The sequence below is a fragment of the Populus trichocarpa genome, chromosome 14, assembly GCF_000002775.5.
Source record: "Populus trichocarpa isolate Nisqually-1 chromosome 14, P.trichocarpa_v4.1, whole genome shotgun sequence".
Lineage (NCBI taxonomy): Eukaryota > Viridiplantae > Streptophyta > Magnoliopsida > Malpighiales > Salicaceae > Populus > Populus trichocarpa.
The window spans coordinates 6707842-6720188 of NC_037298.2; the positions used below are offsets into that span (position 1 = coordinate 6707842).

General features: G+C 36.3%; 1 protein-coding gene across 1 annotated transcript; it reads left to right on the forward strand.

Moving 5' to 3' along the window:
- The first annotated feature begins 1662 nt into the window (after positions 1-1662).
- Positions 1663-5276, forward strand: LOC7486788 (probable serine/threonine-protein kinase WNK6). The gene is made up of 7 exons (XM_002320174.4): positions 1663-2451; positions 2670-2707; positions 2851-3078; positions 3178-3398; positions 3482-3639; positions 3749-4154; positions 4239-5276. Exons 1-7 carry the CDS (start codon positions 2323-2325, stop codon positions 5117-5119), a joined length of 2061 nt encoding a protein of 686 aa, XP_002320210.3. The 5' UTR covers positions 1663-2322; the 3' UTR covers positions 5120-5276.
- The last annotated feature ends 7071 nt before the right edge of the window (positions 5277-12347 follow it).

The window sequence follows — 12347 nt, forward strand, 5'->3', positions numbered from 1 at the left end:
AGGTTTGGTATGGGATATACGATTTTACCCCACCAGCAAATCAGAGTTCACATAAGTTAGATTTTTTATGCAATAAAATCATAATTTCAAAACTCATGTCGGTCAACGGATCAACTTGGTGCTTAACCAATCTAAGACTGAGTCAAGCCAGATTTAAAAAAGTAAAAATATGAGTAATTTAATTAACTTAGCAAGAACTGATTAAAATTTCGGTTACAACCTTTAACTAATTATTATTTTATTTTATAAAAAAATAAAAAACAACTCAAATTGATCTGATAATCGAGTAAAAATTTATGAGCAGATCTACCATCCAGCTGTATTTAAAAACTAAAATAAAACCTAAAAAGTGCTTTGCTGTCTTAATAAGTTTTTGTTAAAACAAATAAATAGCCAAAAAGGAAACATATTTCTCTTGGGGGCTAAACACGGCAACATAATTAATAGTGAGATAAAGTAGGTAATAATAAATTTTTTGACTTAATATCAACTTTTAGATGCAAAGTAAATCAAAGATTTTGTGCCAAACTATAAGGGTTACAAATTATTTACTTGAGATCTATGTTTAACATCAAATCACTATTTTTATTTGTTTATAAAAAACAATTTAAAGATACATTTTAAATGCAAAAAAAAATTAAATCATAATTTGGCAGGATAAAAAATGGTAAGTTAGTTTAAATATCGACTTACTTTTTTTTTTACAATTAATTGGGTTGTGTTTAAGGGTATAATTAGGGGCGGACTTGTGGTTTAAACCACAGGTGCTATGGCGTCGTCAAACCTCACAAATTTTTTTAATTATTTGATTTAATATCATCTTAGTCAACCCTTACCGTGACACCCTCAAACCATTAGTTAACCCAACCTGGAAATTCCAGTTCCGCCCTGAGTATAATATTGAGCAAAGTATCGACGTTTTCCAGACTAGCCATGAAAATAAATGGGAAAGGAAAAGTGAGAAAAGAAAACAAAGAGAACAGGTTATTACTCTTTAAAGATGAGGCTAAAACCAATTGTAGAATGAACGAGGTTGGTTTTGTGCTATGCCATGGATCTGTATTATTATTTTTTTAGTAAAATATTTAGATGTTATTAGTGTTTTTTCAAAAAGAATTCATTAACTTGGTTATAGTCTCAATCAACTAAATAAGCTGTTTTTATTTAGTTAGCCCGTCCTTTTTTTCACCTAAAAAAGTTTTGATATCAAAATATATTTTTAAAAATTATAAGAACTGGCTATCTAATAGCTAAAAAAAATGAGGAAAGAAAATAAACTTTTAAAACAAATTTCAAAACCATCATTTATGTTGCTCGTATTTTTTCACTTCAATTCTCTTTTTTTTTTTAATTCAGCTTACCCTGCAAAAAAAAAAACATATAATTAAGTGTTAATTAGAATTTAAAATTGCTTAATTATAAAAAAAATATTTGAGAACTAAAATATTTTTTTTTAATACACTGTTATAATCCACAACCAATTGTAAAAGAGTTAACAATGAAAATAGCTACAGTAAATTCCCGATTTAGTTTTTGTTAATTAAGAAACATTTGGAAAAAAATAAAGAAATATGGTAACGGTTGAAAGCTAAGCTGGCAATAGATATAATAGAAGCGGCAAAGACAAAACCAACTTCGCATAACGACACTCTCCAACCTAAACCAAGACAAGAAAAGAACCATCGCATGTTAGTTAACTAAAATTACTGATTTCATCGACCATACAAGTGTTTGTTTACTCCTTCTATTCCGGTTCCGTACATCACCACCATTTTCTCCTCTTTTTAGCCTATCCCATTTCTTCTCTCATTTCTTTTTTTCACTCCCATTTTCTTTTCAAAACAGACGTTCTTTTTTTATATATATATTCTTTTATTTTTTTGGATTTTTTTTTGTTCTGTTTCTTGGTTCTGGTTTACAAGGATGTTAATAGAGAACTTGGTGGTGTTGGGATTAGTTTAGAGAATGGACAAGAATTGTAGAGGCGTGGCTTTTGGGCTTACGAATTTCTGTAGTTCATTGCCTCAAGATCAACAACAAAAAGACGTGTCATTTCTTGTCATCGAATGCCGATTTCATTTGCGACATTCGGCTTTCGATATCTTCTGCATTGCTTCTGAAGCATTCTCCGAGCATCGACACGGAAAACGTCTTTGTTTTTTGCCTGTCGATCAAGGGGAATTGCCTTAATTAGGTGTGAAAATTTTAGTAAATAACAGACAGGTTTTTTTTTACCACCCAACAAGATAGGGAAATACGAGTGCGTTTTCCTTTTCCTTTTATTTTTTTTGTTCTTCTTTGTTGGTTTTTAGTTCGGCAAGAATGATACCTGTTACTAGTGATAGTGCTGGATTAGTTTTGGCATCAAATAATGGAATGTATTCAGCGATGGAGCCTTCTGATGCTGGGGCTGATTTGGTAGAAAAAGATCCAACCGGTAGATATGTCCGGGTATATAACAGTTTTCTTCAATTCATTTTCATGTTCGTTTTAGCATTTAGCTTTTCAAGTTGTTGCCTTCAGGTACTGTATGAGATGATTTGGTTTAATTTGAGGCAATTTAAAGTTATATTTTGGTTTTTTATTGTTCATGTTTTCTTTTATTATGAGAAAGCTCTTTTCTCTATTTGTGATCACTAATTTTCAGTTTTCCTTTTTGTTGATTGCAGTATGATGATGTGTTGGGAAAGGGTGCATTTAAGACTGTGTATGATCCTTATGCTTAACCTTTCTTTTATTTAAGAAAAGTCTATTTGGAGGTTACATATTTTCAGAAAGCCAAAATCTTTGAAAGCAGAGAATTAATTTTTGAATGCATATATGGCGATCCCTCTGTACTCTTTTTTGCAGTTACAGGGCATTTGATGAAGTGGATGGGATAGAAGTTGCTTGGAACCAAGTGAGAATTGATGATGTCTTGCGATCGCCAGAAGATTTTGAAAAATTATATTCTGAAGTTTATCTGCTAAGGTCACTAAGACATGAAAACATCATCAAGTTCTCCAATTCTTGGGTGGATGATAAGAACAAAACAATTAACATGATTACTGAACTCTTCACATCTGGGAATCTGAGGCAGTATGTTCTTGAATCATGTTTTTTGTTGGTTTTTCTTTGCCTTGCATTATTTGTCTTTGTTGTTTACATTTGTACTAATTGTTTGTCTTTGGTTATCAGATATCGAAGGAAGCACAGAAATATTGATATAAAAGCAATAAAGAATTGGGCGAGGCAAATTCTCCGAGGTTTAGTCTATCTCCATGGTCACAGTCCGCCTATAATTCACAGGGATTTAAAATGTGACAATATATTTGTTAATGGAAATCATGGAGAAGTTAAAATTGGAGACCTTGGGTTGGCCATTGTTATGCAGAATCCTACTGCAAAGAGCGTTATCGGTATTGACTTGATGCTTCAATTCCTATGCATAGATAAAACCAACTTTGTTAGAATTACTGAGCATTTCTCTTGCTTACACCAGGAACTCCTGAATTTATGGCTCCAGAACTATATGAAGAGGAATATAACGAACTTGTCGACATATATTCTTTTGGGATGTGCATATTAGAATTGGTTACTTGTAATTATCCATACAGTGAATGCAGAAATGCAGCTCAAATTTATAAGAAGGTTACCTCTGTAAGTTCTTTAATCATCAGCTTATTATCATTTACATGGCCTTTCTTATCAAATTTCTTTATATGACTATCTTCTTGATTGATTGACGTGCATTTCACTACATTTGCAGGGTATTAAACCTGCTTCCCTCAAGACAGTGGGTAACACACAGATTAAGGAGTTTATTGAGAAATGTCTTCTTCCAGCATCTGAGAGATTGTCTGCCAAGGAGCTACTCAAACATCCATTTCTTCAGCTTGAGATTCCAATACTGGAACAGATCTGTGATCCCTTACCGGTACCTGACCAGTTTCCTATATCACTAAGTTTACCCAAGTCTGGCCCTCTATTCATGGACATGGATATCGACGAAAAGCAACTTTCAGAAAGTACATGTACCGGAAGCAACAATGGAAGTCCAAAATCTCCAGTTTTGGAATATCAGAGAGCACATAAGAACAATGAATTTGGGTTAAAGGGGATGAAAAATGATGATAACTCTGCGTCTCTGACCTTACGAATCTCTGACTTGGGTGGTAAGGAATTATGAATTTTGGAAGACTTGCTGTTACTCATATTCGCAAATGCAATAACTTCAACTTGGTCATTGCTACTTGCAGGTCGGGTGAGGAATATTCATTTTATCTTCTACCTTGACAGCGATACCGCAATATCTGTGGCAAGTGAGATGGTTGAACAACTAGAGTTGGCAGATCATGATGTCGCTTTCATAGCTGAACTTATTGATTCCTTGATTGTGAAACTTCTCCCTGGTTGGAAGCCATCGTCTTATGGTTCCTCAAATGTTGCAATAGGTCCTTGCACTGAGTCCCCAGTCTTTGAAAATGGAGAAAAATCAATTGCATACCCTTGGAATTCAATGTTGAGTAGTGTTCCTGTTGGAACACTAGCTGAGCAAGATGATCTCTCTGGGTTAACAAGGAGTCATTGCTTACAAGCTGATGATAGTAATATCAGTGACAGCCCCAATAATGAGATTTCTCAATTTGTATACAATTCCTCTCCAAGTTTAGCTAACATGGGAGATCAAGAATCTCAGTCATCAATTGTTTCAGAGATACTTGTCCAAGGTGCTTCATCTATAAACAGTAGAACGTCTGAATATTACAATAATGATGGAAGCTTCAAAGGCACAAATGGATATGTTACTGAGTCAAAGCTTGGAGATGCATATCTCAATTGCAAGTTGGATAGACAAGATAGTTATGTAGGAGAATTCGTTTCAATGAACGAATCTACAGAGAACTCAGAGTGGTCATTCCCCAAGCAAAGTGGAGCATCAAATGTTATGAGCTTGACGAGCAGCTGTTCTTCTCAATCATTAGCTGACAAAGACGGATATGATGATCTAAAGCTGGGACTCGATGCAATAGAGGCACAGTACCATAATTGGTTTGTAGAACTTACTAGGATGAAAGAGGAGGCGCTGGAGGCCACCAGAAAGAGATGGACAGAAAAGAAGAAGTTAGCTGCTCATTGATTAAGAACCTATCAGCCAGTTGGTTTTTGTGTGTTTTCTTCTATCTTGTTTATAATAACATTCACTAATACTTTGTTTAAGGGTTGTAATATGTATTAACTGAATCCTGTATTGATTACGGCTATTTTTAGTGGAAGCTGTGGCACTTGGGACTTCATCTTGTGCTCTGCGAGCTAATTTCTTTGTTGACTTTGTTTGTAAGTGCAGTGCTGTGTATATAATTGTCCAAACTTGCTGGTTTTTACATGATATCTGATCTCTTCTCTTACCAGCATTAGCTACAATCTTTACTGCTAGAATGAACTGCTAATTTTGTTTTAAGCATTGTTGTGCATGTCAAATGTGGGAAGGCATCAAGGGCTCACAGCAGAGTCCATGTAAGTTCTCAATTCTTAGTTGCTATTCACAATTTCTCAATTTGATGTCAAATAATTATCTCCAGTCTACATAGACATTTCAAATCTGTAACATCGGAAACAAGAATGCGTGAACAGGACTATTGAACTCAACTTCGAATCATGCAAGGATGGAACTTGAAACATGCGAAGATCTGAGTATAACTTGTGAGGCTTACAAGGCAAAAATATGGATGACAAGTCCTGAGCACATCACATCTTTCCACGCGTGTCATTCAAGCAAAAGTAAAATGCTGTTGCTGGCTTATCAGCTGATCTAATCTGTACCTACCGTTAACAGGCCTTTCCGAAGTTGCAAAGGGAAATCAAATAAAAGAGAGAAAGGAGTAGAATTGAGAAACGACACCAAGAAAATAAGACCAATTCGAGTTAGCAAGCCTTCATCTGCCCTGATGAAGGAGCTGTAAGGACGCTGCAGGATGAACAAGAATGATTGAAAAATAAGACCAGTTTTACAAGTTAAAACTTGAGGCATCGTCTTAAACTGTGGAAACTGAATATCATAATTTAGTCAAATCTAATAAGGAGATAGAAAATATTTCTCCCATGCAATTAGGTGAGCAAGTTCAGCTTAACCTTGTAAAACTCATGAACTCAACCCTGACACAACCGACCAGTTGAACAAGGCATAGCATTTCCATTGTTAAGCGGATGAGGTTCACTACCTAGTACCCTCATAGCCGCCAAATTCAATCCGAACACCCCCCCTTCTATTAAATAAACCGAGATGTTTATGAGTGTTCGTTTTCTCAAAGCTTGAGTTATTATATTTCTTCACTAGAATTAGTCGTCCTTTGTTGAAAAACAAATCAGAGAAGGAAAAAAAGAAAAACATGGTTACATTGAATAATATTTTATGACAAGAAGTTTAAAAAAACTCAAATTAATTTAATATTAAAATTAAAATTAAAAAAAAATTTAAGTTAGTAGAGTTAACTCGTCAAACCCATAATCTGTATCATAAAAGTGTGATACCTCAATAAAAAAATAAATTTAATATTAAATGATGAAATTAAAAAAAATTAATTAAAAAAACAAATTATTATTTTAATAAATAGTACTTTACGAGGAAAGTAGAGTAAACTCCTCTTTTAGTTTATAGTTAATAATATATAACTATTATTTTTAATCAAGTGATTAATGAGAACTTAATCAAATCATAACTAAGATTAATTTTTTTCACAAAAAAAAAAAGTAGAAGTTGGAATAAGCGGAAAGAAGTGCCTTTTCTTTATAAAAAAATAATCTTCTTCTCATCAATTTTCATATTTTATCCACTTCTTTTTCTTTTTTTCTCTATCTCTTAAGTAATAAAAATAAATAAATTGAAAAATAGTATTAAATGGACAAAAAGGATTAAGTTATTAATAGATTTAATAACATAAAAAATAAATTAATATATAGTTTTTTAAATAATAAGGCTAATTAATTAGTTTTGCTAAAACTAAGTTATAATTAACTCTTAACAAAATTAAAGAGAAAAAGTCTCTCTCTTCCCCTCTCAATTATTCGGTGCATAAATGAGAGATTCAATCAATATTCCAAATAAAAAGGCAGAAGCTTGGAGAAAGATAATGAAACTGAAGGACAGTGTATGGGAGCAGTGCTCGTGAATAATTGGTTATGGCAAGGAATTTTCTATATGGTGAGACAATTGGTACCCTTGTGCTCCATTTGTTAAAGCTCTTCGACGAGGGATAATCATTGAATCAGGTTTATCTGGGAATTCAAAATTGTGTGACATGATTCAAGAAGGACAATGGATGTGGCCTCCTGCACGATCAAACCAGATGGATCAAGAAAGTTTCTTTATATGTAATGTGTAATTTTGATGATGAGGATCGCGATCATCTTTTCTTTACCTGTACGTCTCCTTACTAAAAGGACTTGGCAGCAGCTATTGCATCTATGTAAAGTGCACAGGCAAGTCGGGAACTGGTCTGCTGAAAAATGAATATTGTCTATGGCCTATGGGGAAGGCAATGAATTCAGAAGATTTAGATAACTTGGGAGTCTTTAGTTAAGTCATAATATCTGTTTACCGTTGTTTTTGCTTACAGTACATTCTGTGAAACTGATGTTTTAATAATTTATTAGAATTAGAATATCCAGGACGAAGGCTTAGTCTAAAAGTGTTGTGTGGTCCCGCACCATGTGATGGGGGGACCACCACATTAATTAAGGAGGCAGCTGGCTGCCTCTTTGGTTTAAATTAAATGTCCGGCTACTGTAGATGGCAGTAGCAAAATTGAACGAGAGAGCAGAGAAAAACCGAGAGAAAGAAAGAAGAGGAGGCAGCAGAGCAGTCTGTCTTCTTTCTTTGATTTCCAGTTCGTTCACCGTTGGATCGGGCTGAGATTTGGACAGAAGCTTCTAGACACGTTACTCTTCATTCTGAACGGTTAGATTGAAGATTGGTGGTGTGGAAGCTGGTCGTTTTGACAGAAAACGGGGCTGTCAGTGTTGTGAGCTTTTCTCTATCATTACTCTCTTTAATCTTGTTGTAATCCGAGAATAAGTTATTCTTGATGATATATGTGTTGTAGCCCTTAGTTGAATCTGAGGAAGAACAATTGTGAACCCATTATTTGTGATAGTGGAAGTTTTTAGGTGGACTCCGGTCCCGTGGTTTTTCCCGCATCGGGTTTTCCACGTAAAAATCTTGGTGTTGATTTGTGTGATTGTTGCATTATATTTGTTCATTGTTTGATTCTGTTTTTTACTGCACAAAGAGGGAAAAAGGATTGGGACTTGTGAATTGTGAATTGTATTCCGCTGAATTGATCCGGTTAGTTGTCCCTAGTTTTCCCAACAAAGTGGTATCAGAGCATTTGGTTGTGTAGATTGAATTCTTGTGCAGTTAAAATGGAAAAGGAAGATTCGGGCATGATAAAGCTCACTTCCTCAAATTATTTTCTATGGAAAACAATGATGGAGGATCACTTATATTGCAATGATTTGGCTTTGCCGATTGAATGTAAAGGAATAAAGCCTGATGACATGGATGATGCAAAATGGAATGGACTAAATAGAAAGGCTACAGCTAATGTTAGAAAATGGGTATCTTCTAAGTCCATTAATCACATTTCTCAAGAACATGACTGTTATACAGTGTGGAAGATGTTGGAAGAAACCTTTGCCAAGGAGAATGCACAAAACAAGGTTTTTGTAATTAGAGACCTTGTGAATTTGAAGTATAGAGATGGTGAAGATGCTTCAGTGCATATAAATGTATTCCAAGGGTTCTTGAATCAGCTGTCATTGATGAACCTTGAGTTAGCCGATGAAATGCAAGCATTAATCCTATTGAGTTCATTGCCGGATAGTTGGGAGACTTTGGTAGTGTCACTTAGCAATTCTACTCCGAATGGAAAGCTCACTTTGAAAACAGTGAAGGATTGTATCCTCAATGAAGAGAAGAGGAGGAAAGGGACAAGTATTTCCGAGTCTCATGCACTTGTTACAGAAAGTCGAAGGAGAAGTCAAAGCAGGTTCTCTCACGACAAGCAAGATAGAGAATCCAGCAATAGAAAAGGCAAATGGAAGCCAAGAGGAAGATCTCAGTCAAGGAAGGGTTTTAAGTGTTATTATTGTGACAAGCCTGGGCATATGCAAAAGGATTGCAGAAAGTATAAAAGAGATAAAAAGGGTAGAGATGAAGACAAGAATGAAGAGAATGGTACAGCTGCAGTTGTATCTGATGGTGATGTTGCCATTGTGTGTGATGATGGTTGTGTTAATCTTGCATGTCAAGATACCACCTGGGTTGCAGATTCAGCAGCTTCTTACCATGTTACACCCCGATGTGATTTTTACACATCCTACACAGCTGGTGACTTTGGTCAAGTTAGGATGGGAAATCAAGGGATGGCTAGTGTTGTGGGCATTGGAGATATTTGGTTGGAAACCAATACTGGGTGCAAGCTGTTACTCAAAGATGTTAGGCATGTGCCTGATATGCGCCTACATTTGATCTCTACTGGTACTCTTGATGAAGAAGGCTATCACAGTTACTTTGGAGATGGTAAATGGAAGCTCTCCAGAAATTCCCTAATTGTTGCTAAAGGGAAGAAGATGGGTCTCTACATGTCACAAGCCAAGGTGATCAAAGGGGAGGTGAATGCAATTGAAGATTGCTCTACTGATCTATGGCATAAGCGGCTTGGACATTTGAGTGAGAAAGGCCTTGGCATCCTTGCCAAGAAGAACTACCTTCCATTGAAAGGTATGAACTTGAACACATGTACTCATTGTTTAGTTGGTAAACAACATAGAGTTGCATTTCAAAGATCACCTTCACATAGAAGGTCACATGTTCTTGATTTAGTTCATACTGATGTTTGCTCTATGATTGATAAGTCTCTTGGAGGTGCATTGTACTTTGTTAGTTTTATTGATGATCACTCCAGGAAGATTTGGGCCACTTGTTTGAAATCCAAAGATCAGGTGTTTGATGTCTTCAAGGATTTCCATGCCAGAGTTGAAAGAGAAACTGGCAGAAAGCTTAAATGTATTCGAGCAGACAATGGTGGTGAATACAGAGGTCCTTTTGAGAAGTACTGCAAGGAACATGGTATCAAGTTGGAGAAGACAGTTCCTAAGACTCCACAGCAGAATGGAGTGGCTGAGAGGATGAACAGAACCATTGTTGAAAGAATTAGATGTATGCTCTCTCATGCAAAGCTGCCTAAGTCCTTTTGGGGTGAGGCAATGAAGACTGCAGTTGCCATGATCAACCTTTCTCCATCAGTTCCTCTTGAGTTTGATGTTCCAGATAGAGTTTGGAAAGGAAAGGATGTTTCCTATGCACACTTGAGAGTGTTTGGATGCAGAGCATTTGTACATGTTCCAAGGGATGAAAGGTCCAAGCTTGACAGCAAGACAAAGCAGTGTATTTTCTTGGGATCTGAAGATGATGAGTTTGGCTATAGGTTGTGGGATCCAAAGGAGAAGAAAATTGTGAGAAGCAGAGATGTTATCTTCTTTGAAGATCAAACCATTGAAGACTTTGAACTGAAGGAGAAAACAGAGTCTACAACTTTTATTCCATCTAATTCAAATCCAAGACCTACTCCACAGTTACCTTTGATGCTTGCTAATCACGGGGGAGATTTGCAAAATGATGATAATGGTGGTTTTCTTAATGAGCCATCAGTTGGTGATCCTGAATCAGCTAATGATGATATTGATGTTATTCCTGAACAGGTTATGCAGGAAGCTCCAGATGAGCCACAATTGAGGAGGTCAACTAGACCTCGCCAACCTTCCACCAAATACTCTCCTCATGAGTATGTGCTGGTTACTGACGGGGGAGAGCCAGAATGCTTTGATGAAGCTATGTCACATGAGAAGAAAAATGAGTGGTTGAAAGCAATGCAAGAAGAGATGAAATCCTTGCATGAAAACCATACTTTTGAGTTAGTGAAGCTTCCTAAAGGTAAGAGAGCACTCAAGAACAAATGGGTGTTCAGGTTGAAAACTGATGAACATTGCTCACAGCCAAGGTACAAGGCAAGATTGGTTGTGAAAGGTTTCGGTCAGAAGAAGGGTATTGATTTTGAAGAAATCTTTTCACCAGTGGTCAAGATGTCTTCAATCCGAGTTGTGCTTGGCTTAGCTGCTAGTTTGAATCTTGAAGTTGAGCAACTTGATGTGAAAACTGCCTTTCTGCATGGTGATTTAGATGAAGAGATCTACATGGAACAGCCTGAAGGGTTTGAAGCAAAAGGTAAAGAGCAGTTAGTTTGCAAGTTGAAAAAGAGTCTATATGGGTTAAAGCAAGCTCCAAGGCAGTGGTATAAGAAGTTTGATTCTTTCATGGTGGATCATGGTTATGACAGGACCACTTCTGATCATTGTGTATTTATGAAAAGGTTTCCAGATGGAAACTTTATTATTCTCTTGTTGTATGTGGATGATATGTTGATTGTTGGCCATGATGCTAAGAAGATTCAGATGTTGAAGGAAGAGTTAAGCAAGTCTTTTGCAATGAAAGACTTAGGACCGGCAAAACAGATTCTTGGCATGAAGATCACACGTGACAGGAAGAAGGAGAAACTTTGGCTATCTCAGGAGAGATATGTCCAAAAGGTACTTGAGAGATTCAACATGAGCAACTCCAAACCGGTTTGTTCTCCACTTGCAAGCCACTTTAAACTAAGTTCTAAGCAGTGTCCTTCAAGTGATGAAGAAAGAGATGAGATGAAAAAGGTTCCTTATGCATCCGCAGTTGGTAGCTTGATGTATGCCATGGTTTGCACAAGGCCGGATATAGCTCATGCAGTTGGTGTGGTTAGTCGGTTCCTCTCCAATCCTGGTAAAGAACACTGGTCAGCAGTGAAATGGATACTCAGGTATCTCAAAGGTACTTCTAGTTTCAGCTTATGTTTTGGTAATGATAAACCTGTGTTGGATGGATACACAGATGCAGATATGGCTGGTGATGTTGATTCTAGAAAGTCCACATCAGGATACTTGATGAAGTTTGCAGGGGGAGCAGTCTCATGGCAATCAAGGTTGCAAAAATGTGTTGCATTATCCACTACAGAGGCTGAATATATTGCTCTTACTGAAGGGGGCAAAGAGTTGTTATGGATGAAGAAGTTCTTACATGAACTTGGCCTAGTTCAAGAGAACTTTGTGTTGCACTGTGATAGTCAAAGTGCAATCCATCTCAGTAAGCATCCTACTTTTCACTCTCGATCAAAGCACATTGAGGTTAGATATCAATGGATTCGAGATGCTATGGAGATGAAGTCATTTGTTGTTGAGAAGATTCATACCGATAACAACGTGTCAGACATGATGACCAA

Coding starts and splice junctions, on each gene's coding strand:
- LOC7486788 (XM_002320174.4), top strand. CDS start 2,323: ATGATACCTGTTACTAGTGATAGTGCTGGATTAGTTTTGGCATCAAAT. Junction 2,708..2,850: donor AAGGGTGCATTTAAGACTGT/GTATGATCCTTA, acceptor TCTTTTTTGCAG/TTACAGGGCATTTGATGAAG. Junction 3,079..3,177: donor ACATCTGGGAATCTGAGGCA/GTATGTTCTTGA, acceptor TTTGGTTATCAG/ATATCGAAGGAAGCACAGAA.